A 25,582-nucleotide genomic window follows, 5' to 3' on the forward strand; every position below is an offset into this window, starting at 1 on the left:
GGTGTTGCACATAGGGAAAAATAACCCTTGCTGTAGTTACACGATGTTAGGTTCCATATTAGGAGCTACCACCCAGGAAAAAGATCTAGGCATCATAGTGGATAATACTTTAAAATCGTCGGCTCAGTGTGCTGCAGCAGTCAAAATAGCAAATAGAATGTTAGGAATTATTAGGAAGGGAATGGTTAATAGAACGGAAAATGTCATAATGCCTCTGTATCGCTCCATGGTGAGACCGCACCTTGAATACTGTTTACAATTCTGGTCACCGCATCTAAAAAAAGATATAGTTGCGATGGAGAAGGTACAGAGAAGGGCAACCAAAATGATAAAGGGGATGGAACAGCTCCCCTATGAGGAAAGGCTGAAGAGGTTAGGGCTGTTCAGCTTGGAGAAGAGACGGCTGAGGGGGGATATGATAGAGGTCTTTAAGATCATGAGAGGTCTTGAACGAGTAGATGTGACTCGGTTATTTACACTTTCGAATAATAGAAGGACTAGGGGGCATTCCATGAAGTTAGCAAGTAACACATTTAAGACTAATCGGAGAAAAGTCTTTTTCACTCAACGCACAATAAAGCTCTGGAATTTGTTGCCAGAGAAGGTAGTTAGTGCAGTTAGTGTAGCTGGGTTTAAAAAAGGTTTGGATAAGTTCTTGGAGGAGAAGTCCATTAATGGCTATTAATCAATTATACTTAGGGATAAGCCACTGCTATTAATTGCATCAGTCACTAACCAACCTCTTAATTGCATCAGTAGCATGGATTCTTCTTAGTGTTTGGGTAATTGCCAGGTTCTTGTGGCCTGGTTTTTGGCCTCTGTTGGAAACAGGATGCTGGGCTTGATGGACCCTTTGTCTGTCCCAGCATGGCAATTTCTTATGTTCTTATGTTCTTAAGGAGCCTGAGTCAGGGGAAGAGATGGTGGAAATCCAGGAGTTAAAAGCATTACTGTAAAGTGGTGAGCTGCTTAACCACTTCCCATGGACTATGCCAAAGAGAGAGCTGAAGGGCTGATGCTAGAGAAAGAAGGTAAGGAATGCAATGAAGAAGTGGCCTCTGTGAGCCAGCATGATTGTCCAGATGGCTGAAGAGGAATCAGGTCATGTTCAGAAGCATTGGGCCACTAACCATCAGAAAATGGAGGAAGTGGAGAAGGCCCAAGGTGAGAGCAAGAAAAGGATAAGAATCCTTGGATCCCAAGCCATGAAGGACAGAAGAAAAGTAAAAGCTTCGAGGAAGAACAGAGTTGTACAAAAAAGCTGTACCACCTTAAAAGATACGAGAAAGTCCTTACAAAAAGAATTTCAGAAAGAATGTACCTCAAGGAGGAGTATTGGAACTCAGAGCTTCATATGGACTCATATAAAGAAATATGAGAAAACATTGGGCAAAGGGCACAGTGGGTGGCTCTGGTAATTGGGGCTTGGTTAAGGGTAACCCTAGTGAGACTAAAAAAGGATGACCCAGTAGTCCTTACTCTGGATTTAAGTAGCAAGATGCCTGAGGAATGCTGTAGGAAACATATAAAGTGGAAAGAACCCTTATATGTGAGGGAAGAGTCAATGCAAGTTCAGGCCATGGAAGTATACTGGAGAGAGAAATCACTTCCCTGGAAGAGATCCAGGTTGAGTAGAGACTCTTGACCTGATAGGTCTGAGCTGAGGGGAGGGTCTGTTAAGGAGTGTCCCTGAAAACCTCTCTTAACCAGTGCTGGATGAGGCATTTGGATTGGTACACCTTAAAATATATAAAGCAACCAGGTAGCTCTAAGGGTGGCGACCTGAAAACAAGGTTAAGAGTAGCCCTAGGAGAAAGAAGACAGGCTCCAAGAGAAGGCAGCTCCTGTAATATTTTTGCCCTAACCATGAGTAGAAGGGTAAGGCAGCTCCTTTAACATAGCTGGCCTGTTGTAATAAGAAGATTGTAAGTATAAGAGAAAGGCAGCCCCCTTCAACATAGCTGGTCTCAATGTTTGTGAATGTGGAAATGTTGATTTTAATTGCTACACTGTGAATAAAGTACTGGGAGAAAAGTCTTGACCGCTCATTTCTGTGCCAGAAAAAACTCTTTCAAATTCAAGATCTATTTATTCATTTTGTGTATGGCTATTTATAGAACCAACTTCAGACCCAGTTCCTAGTATTGTATGGCAGTTGCACTGCATATCCTTAATTTTGTCCTCCCTGTAATTTGGTCAGTTCTGAAAACAGCAGCTCCATTCATACAGACATTGTAAATTAGGGATGTGAATCGGGCTTCGGACGATTGAAAATACCCTTTGCCCTTACTATGTCACAGGGGCTACCAGTGCCATTGGTCAGCCCCTGTCACATGGTAGGAGCACAAGATGGGGCGGGCCATCCAGTGCTCCTACCATGTGACAGGGTCTGGCCAATGGCACGGATACCCTGTCACATGGTAAGGGCAAAGGGCCATCGGTGCCATTTTGATTAGTGGCAGCCGACAGCCCGGGAGCGGGAGATCGCTCCAGGGACCCCCACTGGACCACCAGGTACCTGTAAAAAGTTTTTGGTGGGATCAGGAGGGTGGGGGAAGCTAAGGGATTAGTTTTAAAGGGCCGGGGTGAGTTTTTTGTTTATCGGCTCAGGCGCAGCCAATAAACAAAACCACGATCAGGCCCGATGAAAAAAAACCCAAATGTGAATCGGAACTGGAATCCGAACCGATTCCGGTTCTGATTCACATCTCTATTGTAAATAAGCCAGCATCACTTGAAATACTATGCCAACTTCAGTCAACCCTACAGAATCCCTGAATTCTTTGGTGATAGTTGTTCTTATTACGTAGGAAGAGGAACAGCTGCAACTAGCAGGTATGTAGATTTTTGCAGTTTTTACTATTGTTCCATTTGGACATTTATAGCTGCTCTTTAGAAAGTATAAAAGTGCATGCCTGTGCTCTGCTAAGGTACGCGAGGTCCCATGCTATTGTAAAACCAGGCTCTTAACATCCAAAGAGGCAAAACTAAGGTTGACATCCACATTACTATTCATTTTGATGACTCAATCAGTTATAAATTACATCTATGGACTTAATATCAGGTAAACTACAACTGAATATAGTCCCAAAAGAAAAATGCCAATAAATATTAAAATAAAATAAAAAAGCCTCCTCTCAAAATATTCTCACATCAGTGTGACTTTTAAGGGCAGATTTCAAAAGCCCTATGCACGGCAAATCCAGGAGATATGCACATGACTGGGCTGTGCGCAGACCGCGTGGATTTTAATGGCCCACAGCCACGCGCATATCTCCCAGTACATGGATTAAAAAAGGTTTGGCAAAAAAGGGGTGGGATGGGGCAGCCTATGGGTGGAGCTTGGGCGGACTGGGACTGCACCCATGAAGTCAGTTACGCACACTAGCACGCGATGGGATCCCACGGCCTCGTAACTTGCATCTGCTATGGACATCATGTAAGTAGTTAAATTTAAAAAAAGGGTAGTCGATGGGGTTTTAGAGGTCGGGTAAAAGGGAGGCAAGTTAGGTACAGGGTTTAGGATGTCTGCTCCTTTACTGGGGCGAACTTGGAAGGAAATGGGAAATAGGTCTATCGTGTCGCCACGCGTACCTACTAAAATTCCCTCCCTTACGAACTCCAGACGGGATTCACGCACACATGTGCATGTCAGTATAAAATTGTGCACGCATGTGTGTGCAGGTAGCCAATTTTATAACATGCATGCATAAACACACGCATGTTATAAAATCAGCGCGTCCATGTGTGCATGCCGAAAAACGTTCGCCTATTTGCACACGCGCGTCAGTTCGAAAGTTACCGTCCCTGTCTGTATTTTAAATGTTAAATTTCAGTATTGAAGCTGCATCATACTCATGCGCAACATTTGCTCATAATTTGAGGTAGCAAACGTACGAACAATTCCTGTACCCCTTTATGCAATATGCCTCCCAAAGTCATATTACAATAATCTTTTGTTAACTTTTTCATTGCAATAAAAATTATTGAAGCAATCAAAACTTATCTTTGAAGATCAATGTGAAGATGATATAAGAATATAGAAATTTTAATGCACTCCCCAACATGGTCCATATGGCAGAAAATACTCCTCCTGCATCAGCAGTCGCCACTTAGCCAGATAAGTCACTTATCCAGCTAAATCGTTAGCCGGACACTCAGTGGATGGGGAGTAGACATAACTAGGCAGCACTACTTATCTAGCTAATTTAGCCGGATAAGTAGCGATATTCAGATTTATCTGGTTAGTTAACTGGCTTGGGCCAGTATTCATCATTCATTGCATGAATGATGAATGATGAATCCTGCGAAAACAGGGGGTTGGGGGCGAAAACACCACAAAATCCACCCCCTCCCCACCCTGACTCCACCCCAACTCCTCCCCTCCCCCTAATTTGCATGCTATTGCACGTGAAAAGGGTCTTTTCTCATGCGATAGAGGCTTATCGCACGCGATAACCCCTTTGATAAATGACCCTATAAGCTGGCTATGTCTGAATACTGACTTCATATAAAACAGAAAGAGATAAATGATCTTAACATTAACAGTACTTAGTTGGAATATCTTCCATGTATGAGGCAATATAGTTTATATCAGCCAATGATACAAAGCTATTGTTACTTAAAACGTTTTCCCTTTATTGTATTTATATGTATGTCATGTCTATGCCCTTTTTAAAAGATGTCTACTTTAAAATGAAATTCTGTGTTTTCTGCCTGTTATCTACCAGCTCTATATCTTTTTCAGATTATAGAATAGCTGCTATTGTTTAGTAAACTGCCCATCTGTTGGCAATATCAAACAAAGCTACTGTTAAAATAATCTCAAAATAATATTCTTTACTGTTCAGAATTTATGGAATTGTAATTTTATTTTTCGATTTTTAATTCAAAAATGTAATTTTGTTTAAATAACCTTGCACAAAAGCCTCGCTGATGGGCCTCTGGTCAAAGTTGAGATCTGTAATTAGACTGAAAAATCTCTGCTATCTTGTGTTTTCAGTGCTTTAAGCAGAGAAAGAGGCATTGATTTTTCCTATCAGCTTTTATAACTCTGCCAGAAGTGGACTCTGCGATTAAGTCTAGACAATTGTTGGCACTTCATCAGCACTGCCTTTTCTTTGTGGTTTTCAGACTGTCAGCAGTGAGCCATAATCTGACACCTCAAAGTGATTTGGATTCCAGTAGCTCAGAGGAGTTTTACCAGGCAGTGCACCATGCTGAACTGACCTTCAGGAAAATGGAGAGCTACCTGAAGCAACAACAACTCTGTGACGTTATTTTGATAGCAGGAAACCGCAAGATTCCTGCACACAGGTAAGGCATAACAAAAATTCATACTTTCTTAATATAAACCATTGTAAAAGAAAAATAGTGTACTATGTTCACTGATAACACAGTGAGTTGAAAATGCCATAAATATAAACCAAGCTTTTCTAGTTTTAAAGGAAAGCATAGAATGATTATTCTAAAGTGAGTACTTAAGAGTTGTTTCACCTTTTTGGAGAGGAAGCTTGAATGAAAAGCCTGAAGAGGTATTGTGCTAGTTTTCCCTGTGCCTCTTTTCTGAGGCACAGGGAAAACTAAAATAATTCGTATTTGCTTTCCTCACTGATGTAGAATAGATTTAGCATTTATTAAAGGCATTGTTACAATAGCAGCAAGATGCAGCTGCTATATAATTTACCCAATGACTAGAGAGCCCAACTTTCAAAACTGTCCACAGCACACCATTTGCACATGTAAGTGGGCACGCAGAGATCTATGCTAATATTTTTTAAAATATGTGGCAGGAGCTGCACAATTTATAAAATAACACATTTTTCTTTTCCAAAAATATGTGCGTATGTTTCAGAACTCGCATATGTCTGTAATGCAGAAATATGCATACTTTCTCCAACTATTGTATAAAAATATGTGCATATATTTTGCATGAATGATAACTAACAATTTGCATGTAATATCCCTGAATCATTCGTGGAGACAGGTATTTCATAAAGTATGCGTGTATTCTGCTGCTGAAAATATGAGCACGCATACTTGGAATCACTAGTTTGCCAATATCTCCACCATTTCATCCAGATCATCACACAGCACTTAGGGGGTCATTTATCAAACTGCTATATGGCGTTTTTGCATGCAGTAAGGCATCTTCGCACGCAAAAAATGCCTTTAACGCATGCGAAAATGCCATAATGCATACTGCGATGCAAATTAGAAAAAGGGGAGGAGTTTGGGGCAGGTTTTGTGGCCAAGTGGGCTGGCTTCATGATTTGCGAAGCCATATCGCACGGCTTTAACATGTATTTTAACTACACCTTTCTCATTTGCGTAAAGCTGTGCGATAGGGCTTTATCTTGCTTTGCAAATGCCATTTTTAGTAGTTTGAAGCTCCAGGAGAACCAGCCTAGCTATCAGGGCCCTTCTACAATGAGAAAGAGGGGGAGAGAGAGAGAGAGAGAGAGAGAGAACGAACCTAGCTGTAATGCCCTCACCCTAGATAGGTATTTATATATCTATGGGAGGCCCACCTGGTCACTCGAGGTGAGGTTTAGGTATTAGTGTAGGTGGTTAGGGGCCACTTTGACTATCAAAGTGAGACATACGAACAGAACAGTGCTCTCTTGTGAAGATTTTATGACCCTTGGAGTGAGGAAACTCACTCAATGATGAGGTTTTTGCAATGTTCTCTCAACCTAGCTTGATGTTATCCAGGTAGAGAATCCATCAAGCTAGGTTGAGAGAACACTGTACAAATCTCATCTTTGTGTGAGTTTCCTCACTCCAAAGGTCATCAAATCTTCACAAAAGAGCACTGTTCTGTTTGTACGTCTCACTTTGAATGCCAAAGGTGGCCCCTAACCCTCTACACTAATACCTAATAGCGATATGCAGCTGGAAAGTATTCGTTGGATTTGGGATACCTATTTGTCGGGGCCCAGATACGTTGCATCCGGTCAAGGGGGGAGAAGCCCGACCCATTGAATTCAGCATTTGTTCCCTTTAAATTTAATTAACTACAAACCCCCACCCTCCTGACCCTCCCCCCCAAGACTTGCCTAAAGTCATTGGTGGTCCAGCAGGGGTCCTGGATCGATCTCCTGCACTTGCGCCTTGGCCTCCGGTATTCAAAATGGCACCAATAGCCTTTGACCTTACTATGTCACGGGGGCTACCGGTGCCATTGGTCGGCCCCTGTCACATGGTAGGAGCACAAGATGGTGCCGGCCATCCATTGCTCCTACCATGTGACAGGGGCTGACCAATCTCACCGGTAGCCCCCGTGACATAGTAAGGTCAAAGGCTATCAGTGCCATTTTGAATACCGGCAGCCGACAGTGTGAGTGCAGGAGATCGATCCAGGACCCCCGCTGGACCACCAGGGACTTTAGGCAAGCCTTGGGGGGGTCAGGAAGGTGGGGGGTTTATTCATTCAGGATTCGTTGCATTCGTGGGGGTTCGCCATACGTTTCGTGAACCCATGAATGCAGCGAATAGGGACCTATACGTTGTGGATTGCGCATTCGTTCACAACAAATGCACATCCCTAATACCTAAACCTCACCTCGAGTGACTAGGTAGGCCTCATATAAAGGTATAAATAACTACCTAGTATGAGGGCATTATGGCTTGGCTCTCTGTCTCTCTCTCCCCCCCCCCCCCCCCCCCAGTGGTTGTAGAAGGACCCTGATAGCTAGGCTGGATCTCCAGCAGCTTAAAATGGTCCCCCCAGTGGTTGTATGTAGGAAATACAACAATTCTGGCACTTATCGCAAAGTACAAAAAAGTTATCACAGTTTGTGGTAATACCTATGCAAAACGCTTAGACAGTGTACTTTGAGATAAACTGCTATTTACCATAAAACACACCCCTTTTCCTATCATAGGTGATATTTAGTGCATTTTGATAAATCCAGGCCTTAGACTTTCAACACAACTCTGAGACCCCACCAGTCCACCTAGACCTCCCTTCCAAAAATTACAGAGAAAATACAAGTGTGATTTCAGTTGCATGAGTCAATTAGCAGGCGTAAGTGCTCGGACAAGTTCAGTATTGTATGCATGTATACCATTTACAAAATAGCAACTTGTGAGTGTACTTCTGAACCCCACCCTGGAATATCCCAACCATCCATTTTTTCCCTGTTAACATTTACACTCGATGGTGTAGATATGTGAAGCTATAAAATAGCATATACATATATACATGCTACTTACAAGCATATATTCTAATTTTATACATGTAACTCCTGCATATCTCTTTGAAAATTATCTCCATAGAGGATAACTTTCAATTATTTCTGTGGACCCCATATATGTTTGTATATAAGCACATGGAGATATACTATATAATTTTATAATTTGTATGTTTATTATAGTTGCAGGTTATAAAATGCACATATATTTGCCCCCAGTATATGTACATATGTTTCAATATGCACAAATATTCACAATGCATTGAAAGCACATAATTTCTCTGTTTTATAAACATACGTGTGTATAGTTTATGGGCAACAAAATATAACTTTTATGCATAAAAACCCTGATTTATACACAGAAGTAGCTATATTTTAAAATATGGGCATGCACTTGAAATCACCAGTTTGTTGATAGCTCTACCAGTTCACTCAGTCCATCTCCAGTTCACCAAGACCCACCCTGAACTCTCCCCAGTTCACCTAGATGTTCCACTTAAAAACAGCAGACAAACGAGTCTGATATCAATTGTATTAGATAATTAGCAGGTATAAAACTGCGCAAATAGGTTGCCTAATGTATTTTCGTAAATCTCATAAATAGCAACCTACATGCATACCTCTTCACCCCACCATAAAATGCCCCTAAACCAACCCCTTTTTGCACAGAAAAATTGCATGCAAAGCCACAATTACTTGCAAACTTTTGAAGTTTATAAAATAGCATAAATTCATGTACAAGATACTTATGCATGTATATGCTAATTGTCTGCAGCAAATCTTTTTGAAAATGTATTCATTAGAATATAAATGATTTGCTCAGGAATTTTAAACTGTTTAATAAAATGCATGATCAACTGAAAATATTATATAAGAGTTCAGTTTTTTACAAAAATGGTTTTAATTTTCCTTATATTCTGAACAGAACTACAATAAAAGAAAAAACACCACATAGAGTAAGGAACACTATTATCCCTCTTGGTTCAGATTGAAGGTGTTCAATTCCATTGCATATGCAGTGTTTATAGTAGTTGCAGGCATTAAAATGAGACGTTGTAATAAAATCACTGGAAAGAACTAAAATGACTGATGAGAGGCATATAATGTTCTCCATGGGCTTGATTCATCTACAATTTTCGGGGGCCTCAGTAGAGGAAGAAATTCAAGGTTTGCTGAATAACAATTGTAAGAGGAGATACTTTTCCAAACTAAAAATATATTCAGCAAAATTATGCATAGGAGGACCACCATAAACATTGCATTAACAGCCATAGAATAAACTAATTTTCCATTGACCTAGTTATATATGTATTATGTTAGTCCAATGAAGAATTGTCTTTTGCAACTTTTCAGCTTTTCTTTTTACATATCTAAGCAATTAATATTTTACCTTATGACAGATGGTTATGGGGGCAATTCTATAACAGGCTACATATGTTTTCAGACTTTTATACTCCAAAGTTATACCAATACTCAAAAGGAACAGCTCAAAAGTTGTTCACATGATTGCACCTGCTGTTTTTCATGCCCCTAGTTTTGAAGAGAGTATTTATACACCGGCTTTTAAAATTAAAAAGCATGTGTGTAAGTCCCAACCTTACCCAAAATCCATCCCTGGAATGCCTCTCCTCTATACATGTAAAATTAGATGCATAAGATATATATATATATCTAATTATATTATATTTGTGCAATGTTCTCTCAGCCTAGCTTGATGGACTCTCTACCTGGGTAACATCAAGCTAGGTTGAGAGACCATGGCACAAATTTCATCTTTGGGTGAATTTACTCACTCCGAAGGTCATCAAATCTTCACAAGAGAGCACTGTTCGTATGTCTCACTCTGAAAGTCAAAGTGGCACCTAGCCCCTGCACTTCTACCTAAACCTCACCTCGAGTGACTAGGTAGGCCTCATATAGAGATATAAAAAATACCTACCTAGTATGAGGGCATTATGGCTAGTAGTCTCTCTCTCTCTCTCTCTCTCTTTCTCTCTCTCTTCCCCCCTCCCTCCCCCAATTGGTTGTAGAAGGACCCTCATAGGCTGGAATCTCCTGGATCTGAAACCGCCATATAGCACGTTGATAAATGGCTCACTTTGAATATTGACCTCAACACTTTCAGCAATTTTTAAATCAAAATTAATATTTATTTGAAGGTTTTAACTGATTGAAAATATTAAAATGTTAATTTAGGGTAGATATTCAGCTGCAGAGTGGCTAGTTAAGTTAGCCAGATACACTTATCTGGCTAAGTTAACAGGGATATTCAGATAACTTTATATCCACCTAACTTTAGAACAGCTCTACGGTGCAATCAAAGTTAGCCGCATAGCTTTAGTGGCTAACTCTGTCCCTCCCAGAAACACCTCTAGCCCACTCTCGATTTATGCGGCTATATTCTAGCCACATAACTTGTTATACAGCTAGAATGTGTTACATATGGCGATGAATATTACTGTTTTCCATTTAGATGGATAACCTTTTAGTTATCTGTTTAATATTCAAAATATCAACCTCATTGCATTCATCATTATTCCTTTTCAGAAAAAAGTTTTTAATAATGCCTAAATGTTAATGGACTTGTTAGGCCTTCATTTAATCAGTTAAAGCAAGTCCATTGTTGAACTACTCTGTTTCTTCTAACCTCTCAGGCTTTTATTGTTCTGTACCTCTTTCGACAACTATGGGCTCCTCTAAGCAGTATTTGCTTAAACATTTGAAAATAAAAATAATTCATTTTTATAAAGCAGGGGAAGGCTATACAAAATTTCCAAACGCTTCCAGCTAGCAATATCTACAAGTCAGAAACATTGTTACAAAATGGAAGTTACAAAGAACTGTTGAAATGAAGGCCAGAGCTGAAAGACCAAGAAAAATCTCTGATAGAACAGCCCAAAAACTGGTCAAATCTACAAAAAGAATCCACAGATCACTGCAAAAGACCTACTGAAAAATTCAGCTGACACCTGAGGAGTTTTCCACACAGGTGCATATTACTATACTTCTTACTGTTGCGACCGTCGCTGCTCGACACCCTCACTCCATCCTCTTTACCTCTGTGGGACTCCCTCCGGGTCTGATGGATGGCTGGCTGCTGCAGCGTCTCCATGCCATCTCCTTCCGGTGTCCCCGGACCGGCTCAACGTTGCAGATCCGCCATGTTGCCTGAAGGCCTAGGGCGCGCGCACTCTGATTGAAGTACCAGCAAGAGTGCGAACTTCAGTTGCGTCCCCCTGAGATGACGTCATTCACTTCCAATATTTAAAGGTCTCTATTTCACTATCTAACTGAGTTAGCAAGGACTCACTTCGGCTGTCCAAGCTACTCTGCCTCGGGGAATTCCTTCAGCTACACATCCCAAGTTACTCTGCCTCCTCGGACTTACCTGAGGTACCCGCTCCTCAGGGGCCTCGCTCTCTTTCTTTCTTTCAGATTACAGATAGGAACCGGTACTCGCTCCTCGAGGGCCCATGTTCCTGGACACTCTGAAGATTCTCTACTGCTTGGAAGCTATCGCTGCTACAAACAATTGTGAGTTACCATTGCTCTCTCAGAGCTTTCCCTGGAACCAGGTACTCGCTCCTCGAGAGCCTAAACCTTTCCAGCTCCTGAGCTTCCTTGAGAACTTACGTGAGTTTTGTCATCTAGTTCTGTTCATGAACTCTGCCTACTCACTTTCTACAGTTTCTCAACAGCTCAGCCATTCTGGATCGCTGTTCCAGTACCTGAGGGACTACAGCCCTGCCGGGCATATCAGCTCACTACTGCCACCTCTGGTGGTTTCAAAAACCTGTTTAATAAAAGAACTAATGTGTGTCTGTCTCCATACTCCAGCCTAGCCGGTAGTCCCTCTCGGGATATCCTCCCGGGTGTGTGGTCATCTGCCACCGGCCCAGGGATCCACCTACAACTATATCAGGTTCATTACAGATTGCTAATTCTTAGCCAGACAATATCTGAAACACTACAAGATTGCTGACTCCTCCTCCTTTAGAAGCCATTAACTTCATATTGCTAACTCACAGCTCTATCACAGAGCTTTCCTAATAGATTGATAACTCCTATCTGATTGCTCCTCCCATCAGATAGCGGAATATAACAGATTGCTAACTCCTATCTGATTGCTCCTCCCATCAGATAGCGGACTACATCACTTACAGTGTTCTGCATGGGAAAGTTGTCAGAAGGAAACCTTTTCTATAATCTCACCACAAAAGTCATTATCTAAAGTATGTAAAACAAAATATTGATATGCCTGAAACCTTTTGAAATATATCCTAGATGCTAATGTCCCACAGTCAGTGAAGAAACTGAAGATGAAAAGCATTTGGAATTCGCAGCAAGATAATGATCCAAAACAATACCTAAAAATCAACCATGAATAACTTATAGGAAAGAAAAATGAATTTTTTGAAACAGCCTTTACAGTTCCCAGTTGAATATTACTGAAAATCTGTGGGGAATGCAAGTAAGGAGACCTAAGAATATATGTAAATATATGCAAAAAAGAATGGGAAAAAATTCAAAAAGCAGGAATCAGAAGATTCTTAGCTGGTTACAGGAAATACTTGTGTGGCAGACCCTGTCTGGCCACCAGATGTCACTGTCCCTGTAATTTAACACACGCCAGTGAGAAGCCAACCATACCCCTCAGTCCCTCCCACCTGGAGAGTCTGGATTGGATACCTGAAGACTGTTTAGCCCAGCCATGTTAATACACCGTGGGGTTCAGTTTGAGGAAGCAGTCAGAGAGTAAAGATGTATTTTTTTCCACATTGTGGTGGGGCTTCCCAGCTTCACCCAAAGAAGTTTAGTTTAGAAGTGCACTCCCTGCCTTAAGGTCCTTCTTATAATTTACAGAGAGATAGATTTGTAAGCCTGGTACCCCTTAAGGGCAAAAGGGCTCTCTACAGGGGATCAAAGACCTGTAAGACTACTCTAAACCCTAGGTGGGCAAGCATCCGTAATGGATCCTGCTGAGAGAGACAGTGAAGGCAGAAAAGTAAGTGTAAGTTCATCAACATTGGGCATTCTTATCTGCAGAGGTTGTCCACTAGGGCTAGAAGTGAGTTGATTAATTACCCCTGAAGGTGTGTATTTCAACTGAATAGAATATCTTCCTGCCTTTGTTTATCAGTGCCCAGGGATCACTTTAATGGTGGGGATGGGAGGGGGAAGGGGGGTTTGTAGTTGGGGGGGGGGGGGGTGTATACAAAATCATTTATTTTCTAACAAATGATTGTATGTTATTGCTTGCTTGGCATGCTTCGGAGTCATGTATGGCAAATGTTTGTGCTGTTTCCTTTAATAAACAGTTTATATATAATCTTTAAAGTATTTTTTGGACTCAAAAATAGTGGGGAGGATTTTGGTTCTCCTCTCCCCACTAGGATTTCAACACAGGGGTAAAAGCCTGATTCCACTGACTTTTCCTTAAGGGAAGTCCCCCATGACAGAACAACTAAATTAAAGGAAGGAAGAACAAAATCAGGAGATCCCATCCGGCTTTCTACCCAAGGGACTAGGACAGGCTGGGTGTCCGAGACGAAGATGTCTAAAAGTAGGATTTTTCATTAGAGTTGGGAACACCATTAATAGGAATCCCACACAGCCGCTGGAAGAGTTACGTGCATTTAAAATCACCATGGGATCTACCCAGAGGTCTGGATTAAGGACACTTACCTACAGAGGAGAAATAGTAAAACACCATCAGTCAGATGTAAACTCATACATCTGGACAATGGACTAATTTATTATTACCAATCAGTAAACTATTATTTTACACCCAGACCTGATCCTGTTTGCTTAATCCACCATCTCACCTTTCAGAAGCATCTACAGCTCTAGACACACTGTAGGGTTTTTTCTATTCGTCTGGGCTATAAGCGAGAGCTTCCCTCCATAAAAAGAATCCCCTCAGGGTTTAAGAGTCAGCATGGATGGACTGGTTAGCTGGAGCAGCCCCAGAAGTAATAAATTAGTTGTGTGCCCTAAGGAGGAACAATTGTCCAAAAAAGGGTTACATTTGGAAGCTCCTATTTCTGCCAAAGGAGGTGCTCACTTTTTTCACATGCCACCTTCACTTTTATATTTTCAATCTGTTAAAATCAGCAAATAAATAACAATTTTGAATTAAACGTTGCAGAAAGATGTCATCTTTAACACTGTAAAAACTGCAAACAAAAGAGTGAAACACCAACCCACATTATCCAGACATCAAAATGAAAAAGTGGGAATAAATCAGCTAATTGGGATACTTAATTTAGTAAATGAAGTAGATGTCATATAAGGTGCCAATATGACACCTGCTCCATTTATTAAATTAAGTATCCCAATTAGTTGATTTATTCATAGATTTTTTTTTATTTTGATGTTTAACTTTGTACCATGTAGAGGTTATATTAGCTTCTATTCACTTAGAGATTCATTGACATATGCAATTTGATCAGAGATGCCTAAAACTTTGCCTGCTGTTGTGTATTCATGTGGGGGAAGAAGTTAAGAAGTGGATTTAAATAAATTAATAAGTTCTCTTTAACTTTTGGAAATGAATGTTAAGAGCAGGAAAGTAGGGGGAAAGAGCCCATCAAATGCCAGCCCTCTCCAAATATTAATGAGAGGAGGGATTTGGAATTCTGAACAGGGATTGGTCCCCTAGTTCTAAACGGAGTATAATTTCTTTTTTCACAGTGCAGTGAGTAAATTAATAGCTACTGGAATGCTAGTCCCACTATAGGCAGCAATAGAAATACCCTGCTGGAGCAAGGAGGAGAAAGGGGAGGTTATGGAGCAGTTTAGGTCAGGGGGGTGATGAGGGGTCATATTTTTTAAACATTTGGTAGTGAGAGAGAGAGAAACTGCCTTCACACTGGCAAGGGAACCAGAGGGCCTCTCCCGAATAAAACTTTGGGAATATGGAAGTCAGGGTGGGGAATTTAAAGGAGCTCTGTCCCAATCTTCTTAAATTCTGTGGAAGAGTCGAAGGTTGGTGATCAGAGGGGATCTTAAAAGTGGGAGGATTACTAGAGAAAGGAGATGGTTGACTTTAGCCAGCCAGATTTAGGGATACTATTGTAGCTCGTAGATTTGGCCAGCCAAATTAGGTAGCTAGCATTAAAAATTAATGCTAAGTTCCTATCTTTCTTCCCCCAACCTAACCCCCCTGTCTGGACTGCCCAGAATTTGAGTGACTAAATTTAGCTGCCTAGTGAAGCCTTGATGCCTGGATTTGGTCGCTGAGTCCTGTTCATTCTGAAAACCTTTGATGTAGTGGGCTAAGGCCTTATTTAGCCAGCTAGACCTCTTTGAAAATTGACCTCATGGCTTATATACTGTATTTATAATATCCCATGTTAAAATGCTAGCAAAATTCCTCATGCTGTACACTACTTCTGCCATTGTATTACCTGTAGTACACACTCAATAATGCCACAAACAAGAATTGATTTCAGATCATTTTGTAATTCAGTCCCTTCTAAGGACATTCTGCCAGACATTTAATGTATTTAATTTATTTGAAAGACAGCAGATTCAGAGTAGAGTAGTCTGTTTGTGAATGTTTGCTGTGGCAAAAATGAACTGGATAACATTTTTGTCAACTCTCAGTTCATTCAGATTTGGGTTGGGAATACATATTCCTGCTAAAGATAGACATTAAGAGGCTGGATAAGTAGCAATTTATCCGGCTAAGTGGCAGATGCCGAATATCTGGCTACATTCACTGGTTGCCACTTAGCCAGATAAATACTTTTCTAAGTAGAGAGCCAAATATCTAATGGATGAGCAATGGATGGATCAGGGAGGAATTACTTGTCCGGCTAATGCAGCCAGATATTATTATTTATATTGGAATTTGTGGAACGCAGTGCCCTAGTGGGTATATAGGGTTTGAAAAGGGAAGACAAATGCTTTAGGCAATCTTCTTGAAGGGATTTATGAACTAAGATAAGAGTTTTAAATTTAAGATGTTGGCAAATTGGTAAGCAATGCAGCTATTTCAATAAAGAAGTAACATGTTGCTTCCTTGAAGCCCCTAGAATCATGTGAGCAGCTGAATGTTAGAGAAGTTGCAATGCATGCAAATGGCAATTTGGGAGGCCAACATAAAGTGAGTTACAATAGTCCAATAAAATAAATCCTTGAACTATAGTGCAAAAATCAGGGGCATCTAACAAAGGTCGAAATGTCACAAAACTTTCAATTTAAAATAATTAGTACACAAAACAGATCTCAACTGATTTGAATAATCTAATTTGGAGTTAAATTTAAATCCAAGATAATGCACATAATCAGCAAACTTTAAAGATCCTTCTTTAAAAGAAATATTGGTTAAAAATGAAGGCTTAACACTTCATGAAATTCAAAGGACTTCATTTTGTCAAGTTTAAAGTAAGCAAATGTTTTCACATATAATCACCAATAGCATTTAAAGAGCTTGAGTTCTGTGATTTTAGATCAGATGATACAGGAAAGTACATCTATACATCATCAGTATAAAATATAAAACAAATATTAAAAGAATTTAATAATTTGCACAATGGCAGTAAATACATATTAAAAAGGGTAGATGACAGAACTGATCCTTGAGGGGCCCATACACCAGATTAAATCCATATGGACTGAGATGACCCAATCCATACTTGCTATTGGTGAGAATGTAAAAAAGAATCAAACCAAAGAAGACCCTTACTCCCAGTCCCCAGGTCTATAAGGGCCTCATTTTTAAAAGTGTTGCAGGCCTGTGATACTTTAGGGAATGAGGGGCGGGGGGCCAAAACGGGGGGGGCGGGCCTGCGCTAGCCGGCAGCGATCGCACTGTCGCAGTGCGATCGCTGCCGGTTTCGCACCCAATAGCGCCACCATAGAAGGTGTAGCTATTGGGCGCGAACTCAGACGCGAAAAGGGCCTTACCTTTTCGTCGTCGGCGGCGTCTTCGCGGAGTCAGCCCCGGTGCCGCCCCAACTCCTCCTCTTCCGGGGCCAACTCCGCTCCCATTTTGGTATCTCACGCGATAAGGGACATTTCGCGTGTGAAACGTCCCTTATCGCGTGCGATCTGGGTGGAAAATGAGGCCCTAAGAGATGAATTTTAAAAGCCCGATGTGTGCATTAATTAAGGGATGTGTGAAGAAGTCAGGCTCGCGCACTGAGCACATTTTAAAGGCTGCTGTTGAGATATGCATGTATCTCCTGCTGCACACGCATCTCAAAAGTTTTCAAAAAGGGGCAGGGTGTAGGCAGGACATGGGCATTTTGGAGCGTGAACCTAAGACGTGCATGTAAATACTGATAAAACCTGGTATGTGCCAAGGCCCTCTGCTGCAAAAATGTACTTCTGCTATCGATGCCATTTAAGTTAAAATTTAAAGAAAATTAGGCATATCTGTGAGGTTTCAAGGGTCAGGGCTAAATGAAGGGAGTGAAGGCTTTCAAACCAGAGGGGGTTGGAAGACCTATCTCTTAACTAAGTGAACTGGGGATGAACTGATAAAACTGGGAATGGTATCAGCATATGCAACTTTTAAAATTAACCTATTTACATGGTAGAAGCAGATTATGTACATACATGTGCGCTGCCACTTAAAATTTGGCGTACATATGTGCAGCCAGGCTATTTTATAACATGCATGCATATGTTATAAAATGACGCGTACCTGGGTACGGACCGATGTATGCATGCAAATGTGTGCTCGTGTGGCAGTTTGAAAGTTACCATCCCAGTCTAGTTAATAACATTGTATGGTTTACAGAATCAAAGGCAGAGCTTATTATCAAGTTAGATTGCAATGAGAGAACCATCTATATGTAACAATCATATTAAATCATTAACAGAGGCTAATAATGTCTCAGTGCCAATATTCAAAGTTTTCTGGCTATGATAAATGGATAATTGTTAATGGACTTTTCCTCCAGCTTTGGACAAGTTCCTGGAGGAAAAGTCCATTAACATTTATTAAAGGAGAGTTGCAGAAATCCACTGCTTTCTCTTGGGATAAGGAGCTTGGATTCTATCTACCCCTTGAGATCCTACCAGGTACTTGTGACCTGGCTTGGCCATTGTTGGAAACAGGATACTGGGCTTGATGGACCCTTGGTCTGACCCAGTATGGCAAGCTTGTTCTTATGTTCTTATAAATTAGACCTGCTCAATAGAAGGTTTAAATTTAGCCAGATAATAGTTGTCCGGCCAACTTTAAACTGTCACATAGCTGGATAAAAGTTAACTTATCTGTCTACCATAGCCAGATAACTTAGAATCAACTTAGTTATCTGGATAACTCTTATCCAGCTAACTTACATAGCCGCTAGTCTCTAAATATTGAGGCCTAATTAAAGGGCTTCATTGGAATCCCTACGTGGTCTGCCTTCAGAGAAGAAGAAAGGAAAATACCATCTATGTCACAGCACCCTCCATATGAGACTGCTACAGTGGTCGTTTCCTGTGTCTATAGAAGCCAGAGACCCCTAGATGAGTTGTGGATTTTTTAGTTGAAAGTCAGAAGGAGAGGAATATTTCATTTCTGTTCCTTTTCCCTGGAAAAATCCTAGGCCCCAGTCAGTGGGACAAGGGATTTTAGAAATGTGAGAGGTGTTTTGAATTACTTTACCTTTAGAAGTCAGAGATTTTATTTTTGTTAGAATTTTTGTTGAAAAGAAGTTTTTCCTCCCTTCCTTTCTATTTTGTTTGGAAATTGATGCTATGTTTTCCATCTAGTTCTCTCAGCCAAAGAGATTTAGTATCAGTACAGCAAAAGTACTAGAAAAGGTTGGTAACTTATCCAGTATGCAATATAGGTGACAGAGAAAAAGAGAGGAGAGTCTTGGTCACCCACCTAATGTTATCCACCTCCTATGCCCATCTGTACACCAGACACAGAAAAGGAGATGAGATGTGAAGTTAAAAATTGTGAGTTTAATATTGGGAAGATAACCCTATCATTTATACTTGAAAATTCTAATCCAGAATAAGGAGGGGACCCTGAAGATTGACTTAACAAATCCAAGTATCTTAGACTCACTTATTTACTTTTAATGAATATCATCTAAAAAAATTTAAACAAGAATGGCATGTTTTAGGTTTACTCCAAATCATTAGTAAAGTTGTGCTGGAATACTAGTTTGGTGTCAAGATTGATTATTGCTGGGAGTCCAAGATGGCCACCGCACAGACTCCACACTAAAGTTTGAGTATTTTGCTCTTCGATTTAAGCCTAATTTCTCCAACTGTTTACCCTATTTTCAGCTGAAACATGCCGCACACGAAAAGAAAGGCTAAAATCAGGGATAATATTACCTCAACTCCAATATTCAACCTTCGACAACGAGGATTGAATCTCTTCTAGCGGGAACCATACATCAATGGCTGGAGGGAGGAGCCACAAAAGGAATCAGCAATGAGCAGATGCTGTGCCTTCAGGCAGAGGAAACATCCCTCAGCCTCGGCGTGCCAATGATTCCTAAGCCCCCGTTTGAGTCCTCAAGAGAATCTGAGGACATGATCGACGAGCAAGGAGGAAAATCAGCCTTAGATGACCTTGAAGCCTTGAGAAGTGGCGGGGAAAGACAGACTACTTCGGTGAGCTCATTGTTTTGGAGCTTCACTGGCTCTGTGGTAGAGGAGCAGCTCGCTGATTCCGGAGGGAAGGGCCCAGCAGAGCAAGGAAGAAGAGAACCCGACATTGAGGTAATATGTGCTCAATATTTGACAAAGCCTTCTAAGATAACGTTGGAACAAGTCTGGGGTGTATTAATATCTATGGATAAATCAAGACTTAACATCGCTGGTGAAAGAAAGCATGAGTAAATTACAGAGCTTGGAAAACAAAGTAACAACGGTAGAAACGTCAGTCAAAGAGATGGAAAGTAAATTTGAAAATCTGAAACAGGTTCAAGATAACTTGATTAGATCAGAAAGCATACATGAAAAGAAATTGGAAAATATGGAGAATGAACTGAGGAGAGCTAATTTGAGAATTTTAAATTTTCCCAGATCTAAAATGGCGACTCCTCGGGACTTGGTTAAACGTTTCTTAATGAACGTCTTAAAAATTCCTGAGCAAGCCATCCCTGCAATTTCAAGAATGTTTTATATTTCAACAACTAAAGATGCGAGAGATGATCTACAAGCTCAGACAAATGAACCTTCAATGAATCTGACTGCGATCTTAGAAATGTCCCAGGAAATAACGTTTGCCTTTATTACTGAAAGGGATTCGGTGTTGAGACTGGCTTTTCGAAACCAAGCACTGGAATTTTATGGCCAACAAGTCCGAGTATTTCCTGATATAACAAAAGCTACTCAGGAAAGAAGGAGGAAATTCTTGTTAGTGAGGAATGAGGCTGTCTCAAGAGGGGCAAGATTTCATTTGCACTTCCCAGCAAAATGTATAATAGTATATCAGAACTCTAAATATATATTTAGACTTGTAAATTTGTTCTCAACTTGTAAATCTTGTAAATCTGGTTCAATTTGTAAATAATAACTGTAATGTTTTTATCTTTAGCAATGTTTAAATCCAATCTCTGCCCCCACCCCCCCCAAGTTTGCCTTTGTCCTGTTCAATGTAATTTCCTCGCTATTGTTACAAGTTACCTGTAAACCGATATGATGTTACGATGAATACCGGTATAAAAATGTGTTAAATAAGTAAATACAAATATTTACCGAACCAAATCAATTACGCTCGTATCTGGAGTCTCACTCCTAATAATGGCTCTGTCGGGTTTTGGCAAATAAGTAAATTGTATGGGTATATATGTGCAGTATTTAATGGATCTTTTTATTTTCTTTTTATTTCTGCTTGTGTGATATCTTGGACTTCCATATTCTTTTAATCTTGTTTTCAGACTATTTTTCATTGAAGGATATAATATTTCCTTTGTACTCACCATTGTAATCGCTCTTTTTTTTTTCTTTTTTTTCTCTAATGTAATGAGTCTGTAATATATCGGAACAATTGTTATATTGTTATTTTTGAAAATTCAATAATAAAAAAAAAAAAAGATTGATTATTGCCACCCATTAAAACAGTATCATTTTAATGCTCAAGGCCCAGAAAATTATCCTCCCCGTCCTCCCCCACACTCCCAGCTGGGAGAGTCCTATAAGACCAGGGCTGAAGTGTATGAGGCAAGTGGGAAGATCCCTTAGCCCCGGGTATTGTTGGTGTGCATCCCATGGATTCCTTCATAAGACTCCAGTCCAAGGGTTATATAAATTTTAAGGATCAGTTGCAATACAAATCATTTTGATTAGTCATGCTTTCATTCCATTTGCAAAATAAATAATTAGAACAAGCAATGCACAAGCTGAGGTCCATATTCAATCACTGGCTGGAATGCAAAGTTAGATAATTTTATCTGGCTAACTTTGGAAGGATATTCAGTGGTGTAGACACACCATAAGTTATCACTGACTATCTTAAAAATAGCCAAATAAGTTTATCCAGCTAACTTTAGGACTGCTGTGTGGCAGAACTAGAGTTAGCCAGATATGTTATCCGGCTAACTCTGAATATCAAAGTTAACCATAGAACCTATCCAGCTAAACTAACTGCCCAGAAATTCCCTAAGTTATCATGCTAAATTATAGCTGGATAATGAGATATCTGGCTAAATTTTAGCAGGATAAGTACCCACAATCTTCAAAGGTTGGCATTTTCAAAATAATTTGCAAGTTATGTAGCTAAATGCCTCTGAATTTGGACCCCATTATAATTTCTCTCTAGACAACATTTGATATTCATTGTAAAACACAGACGTAAATATTTTGGATCCATGTTCAGTGCATTTCTCTGGCTAAGTTCAGCACTTGGCCAGATAAATGCTGGGATTTAAATTGTCTCTGGCTCTAACCACCTCTGATTTATCCAGCTAAATAAGTAAACACATACATTTTCGCTGGGTAACCCAAAGACGTTGTGGGGAAAATTGAGTTATTTGGCAGGGGAGGTAATTTGGAGTTGTGTGTGTAAATGTAACATACTATTTTAGCAATTTTCAAAAGCCCATTTACATGCTTAAAAGTGTACTTATGCCTATAAAACCTTTTGACATCAATGGCATATATTGTAGCAATTTTCACAAGTCCACTTACACTCATGAAATGCATTTACACATGTGAAATCCAGTTTTAAGTATATAAATCCTATTGAAAATTACCACCTAAGTTAGGGATGAATGCAGTCCTATCATTAGCCTGATATTGCCACCTATTGGCAAGTAATCTGGATAAGTATATTCTGCAGCACATCCACACCACTGAATCTCTGCCTAATTTAGCCAGGTAAGCTTATCCTACTAGCTTAACTGGACACCTTGCTGAATATTGCCCCCTTTGAGTCTTATTTAGTAAAGTATGTTAAAAACATGTGTCAACATGCATGTTTAACACACACTAACAGGGAATTTAATGTACTGTTAACCAAAGTGTGTAAAGCCTTTAATGAATGTGACTTTACACGGGTTGGACTATAGTTGGTAATGCTGATTCATTAATGGTGGCCGATATCACATGTATGCAACAGTAACAGTCCCAAGTGGGGGCTCTGATCCCCATTCCCAAGATACAGCAATCTAGCAAGGAGCTCTATGCCCCAACATCTACCTTTCCACAAGACCACTAAGGGCTTGATGATCCAAGGTCCCCTCCTCTAACCAAGATCTCATAAGGGGTTCCAAGTCTGGAGGCTTCCCTTCTCAATCCCCTCCCCAGAAATCACATGCCACAAGGTCAAAAGTTCCATACCCCATAAGTTACATACTCCCACCCTTGCACCCTAAAAGATCATGCAAAAGTCTCCATGCCCTACACATTTTTCTCAGCAAAGCATTTTGGTCACAAGGAAGTGGGGGATCTCTCTTGCCCCCAAACCCTTTATTGTCATTGGATGGGGGTAGGTGGGGCAACTGATGGGGTGGAGTTGGCTAACTGTGGAATGGTATGGGGGATCTCTGGACATGGAGTCCCTTATGTGGTCTCAGTAGAGGTGAGGGCCATAGATGTCCCTTCTTGGGCTGTGGAGTACCCAGAAATGGGACATCAGCAAGTATGTTAGCCTACTGATACCCTCACAAAAGGTTTCTGCTGTAAGGGTAGATAACTGTGTTAATGGCTGCATTAATGTGCTGGCTTAAGTGAATAGAAGCTGTGCTATATTTAAATGAGCTACATTGCATTAATTTGCATTTTAGTGGCTCATTTAAATATTTCATGTATTAATGTGTGTTAGCAGAACAAACGGTAGTGATCGGTGTATCAAGGGATTCTTTATTGGTATTTGCCCGACTCTGGCTGAGTTTCGCTCACGCAGGAGCTGCCTCAGAGGCTACTGTACCAATGGTTACATTTCATATGTCATACCTCAATGTGAGAGCATCACAAAATATTACTGAGAATTCTTAGTAATTAGAGTGCAGTCAGTGCCTTCAATATAGAATCCAAAATTGGTGCGGTGTGTTTCTGTGTCACATAGTTGGATGCATTTTAGTAGCTCATTTAAATATTTCATGTATTAATGTGTGTTAGGAAATTCTGTGCCTTAGCACAACCAAATTACTTTGTTAATGCCTCTTTAATGTATGTTAAGAGGCAACAAAGGTGTTAATATGGGTTAAATGCCTTCATTACTGATAACACCCTTTAGTAAATAAACATTTTTATTTAGTAATTAGGTAATTTATTTATCATTTTTATATTTTGCAATCAGTGTGGATTCCACTGTAAACATACAACAGAAATTTTCAATTACATAAAATAACAATAAAATACTATAAAAACATATATTAGAATATTCAAGTTGCTATCCATACACTTGCTTAAATAAAATGCCTTAACTTTGTACTTTTGTTAGTAATATAAATATATAAATATACAAAGAGAGAGAGAGAATTTACCTCTCTATTTTAATACAACACTTTCATAATATTTTAGGCAACTAATCACTGTCGAAGATAATCATTTAACTGGTGCTTCTCTTGTGACTTTTTTGTTTAGGATTGTTCTTAGTTCTGCTTCTGACTATTTTGCTGCCATGTTTACAAGTGATGTTTGTGAAGCCAAACAAGAAGAAATCAAAATGGAAGGCATTGACCCCAATGCACTCTGGGATCTTGTTCAGTTTGCTTATACAGGTATTGAAGTACAACAAGCTCTATTTTGTTAATAGAGGAATAATCATTGTATATTTATTTGTATTTCCAACTGTATACCAAAAATTCCTGTGGTCAGAAATTTAGATTTTTAATTCTATGAACTTTGAAGCTATATTTATTTCTGTAATCATTTTTATGGTAAATATGTTACATTCCCTAAAAGAACATTATAGGCAAAATGTAGAAAGGGTTGGTTGGGATCTGTGCAGATAAAACAGAATGGCTGAATCCTCTTAAGCACATGAACCTTCACAACAGGCATACTGTTAGCTATAGTAAAAAGAGGCTTTCTTGGGGTGTAACTTTTGTTGCAAGAGAAAAAGAGATGCGCTCATTTGAGATGACATAAAGCAAGATATGAGGGCAGTGTGTGTGTCTGAAGATGGAGCTGGTTTGTGTGGGTTGCACAGTAACTCTAGCCGGCATGATGCCTATCTTGGCTATCCTCCATTTTACAAATACACATAACACAGAGGCGCATTGTAGATCAATGTACTTAGAAATTAATGGTCACAACCTTTTATTAGATAACTGACAAGGAAATCTAATAATAGGTACTTGTGTCTCACTGTTCCTATTCTAAACTCTTGTCCAGTGCCTTGCCCAGATACCCATGTTGCAGAGCCCATCCCAACCAGTCAGATTGTCACACATAGCAAGCTTGCTGGCCTCTATTCTTCTCAGTGAAACAGACCCTCTTGGTGTCTTCCTGTACCAAGCCCTGGGCCTATCAGCTGTTGTACCTTCTGAGCCTTCTGTCCCTTATTCCAAGGCCATGATTGTAGTCATGCCTTCACTTGAGCACTCTAGCCCCTGCCATATCTATTCTGGTTACTCCCCTCCCCCTAAGACTATCCTTGAACACCCTGACTTGACATGGATAACAAAAAATGTTTGTACATTGTTTAATCATTCCGGGTCATTCATCAAAATGCATAATGGTTTTAGTGCTGTGATAATGCATTAATGCAATAATGCACGTGAAAAGAATTGTAATACATGGCGCGAATGCAAATTTTTTGGAGGGGTGGGATCGGGGAGGAGTTTGGGCGGGATTTAGTTAAATGAGAGGCAATATCACACTGTTTGATAGCATAATGCATGCTATCATATGGTATAATGCTGCAAATAACTATACCTTTTTTCCTGGCATTAGGCTGTACGATATGCCCAAAATGGCCATAATACGATTCATGATAAATTTTTGGAATTGCATTTTAGCCATTTCTGGGC

At 40.1% G+C, this 25,582-nt stretch overlaps 1 protein-coding gene across 1 annotated transcript in view; it reads left to right on the forward strand.

Moving 5' to 3' along the window:
• The first annotated feature begins 1,070 nt into the window (after nt 1–1,070).
• The window catches only part of KLHL1 (kelch like family member 1), a 487,130-nt gene continuing 462,618 nt past the window's right edge, over nt 1,071–25,582 (forward strand). The window contains exons 1-4 of the mRNA XM_029603188.1: nt 1,071–1,401; nt 2,811–2,835; nt 5,134–5,316; nt 24,192–24,328. Coding sequence (XP_029459048.1) covers nt 1,071–1,401; nt 2,811–2,835; nt 5,134–5,316; nt 24,192–24,328 — 676 coding nt within the window. The remainder of the gene's footprint in view (nt 1,402–2,810; nt 2,836–5,133; nt 5,317–24,191; nt 24,329–25,582) is intronic.

The sequence above is a fragment of the Rhinatrema bivittatum genome, chromosome 5, assembly GCF_901001135.1.
Source record: "Rhinatrema bivittatum chromosome 5, aRhiBiv1.1, whole genome shotgun sequence".
In the NCBI taxonomy this organism is placed as follows: Eukaryota; Metazoa; Chordata; class Amphibia; order Gymnophiona; family Rhinatrematidae; genus Rhinatrema; species Rhinatrema bivittatum.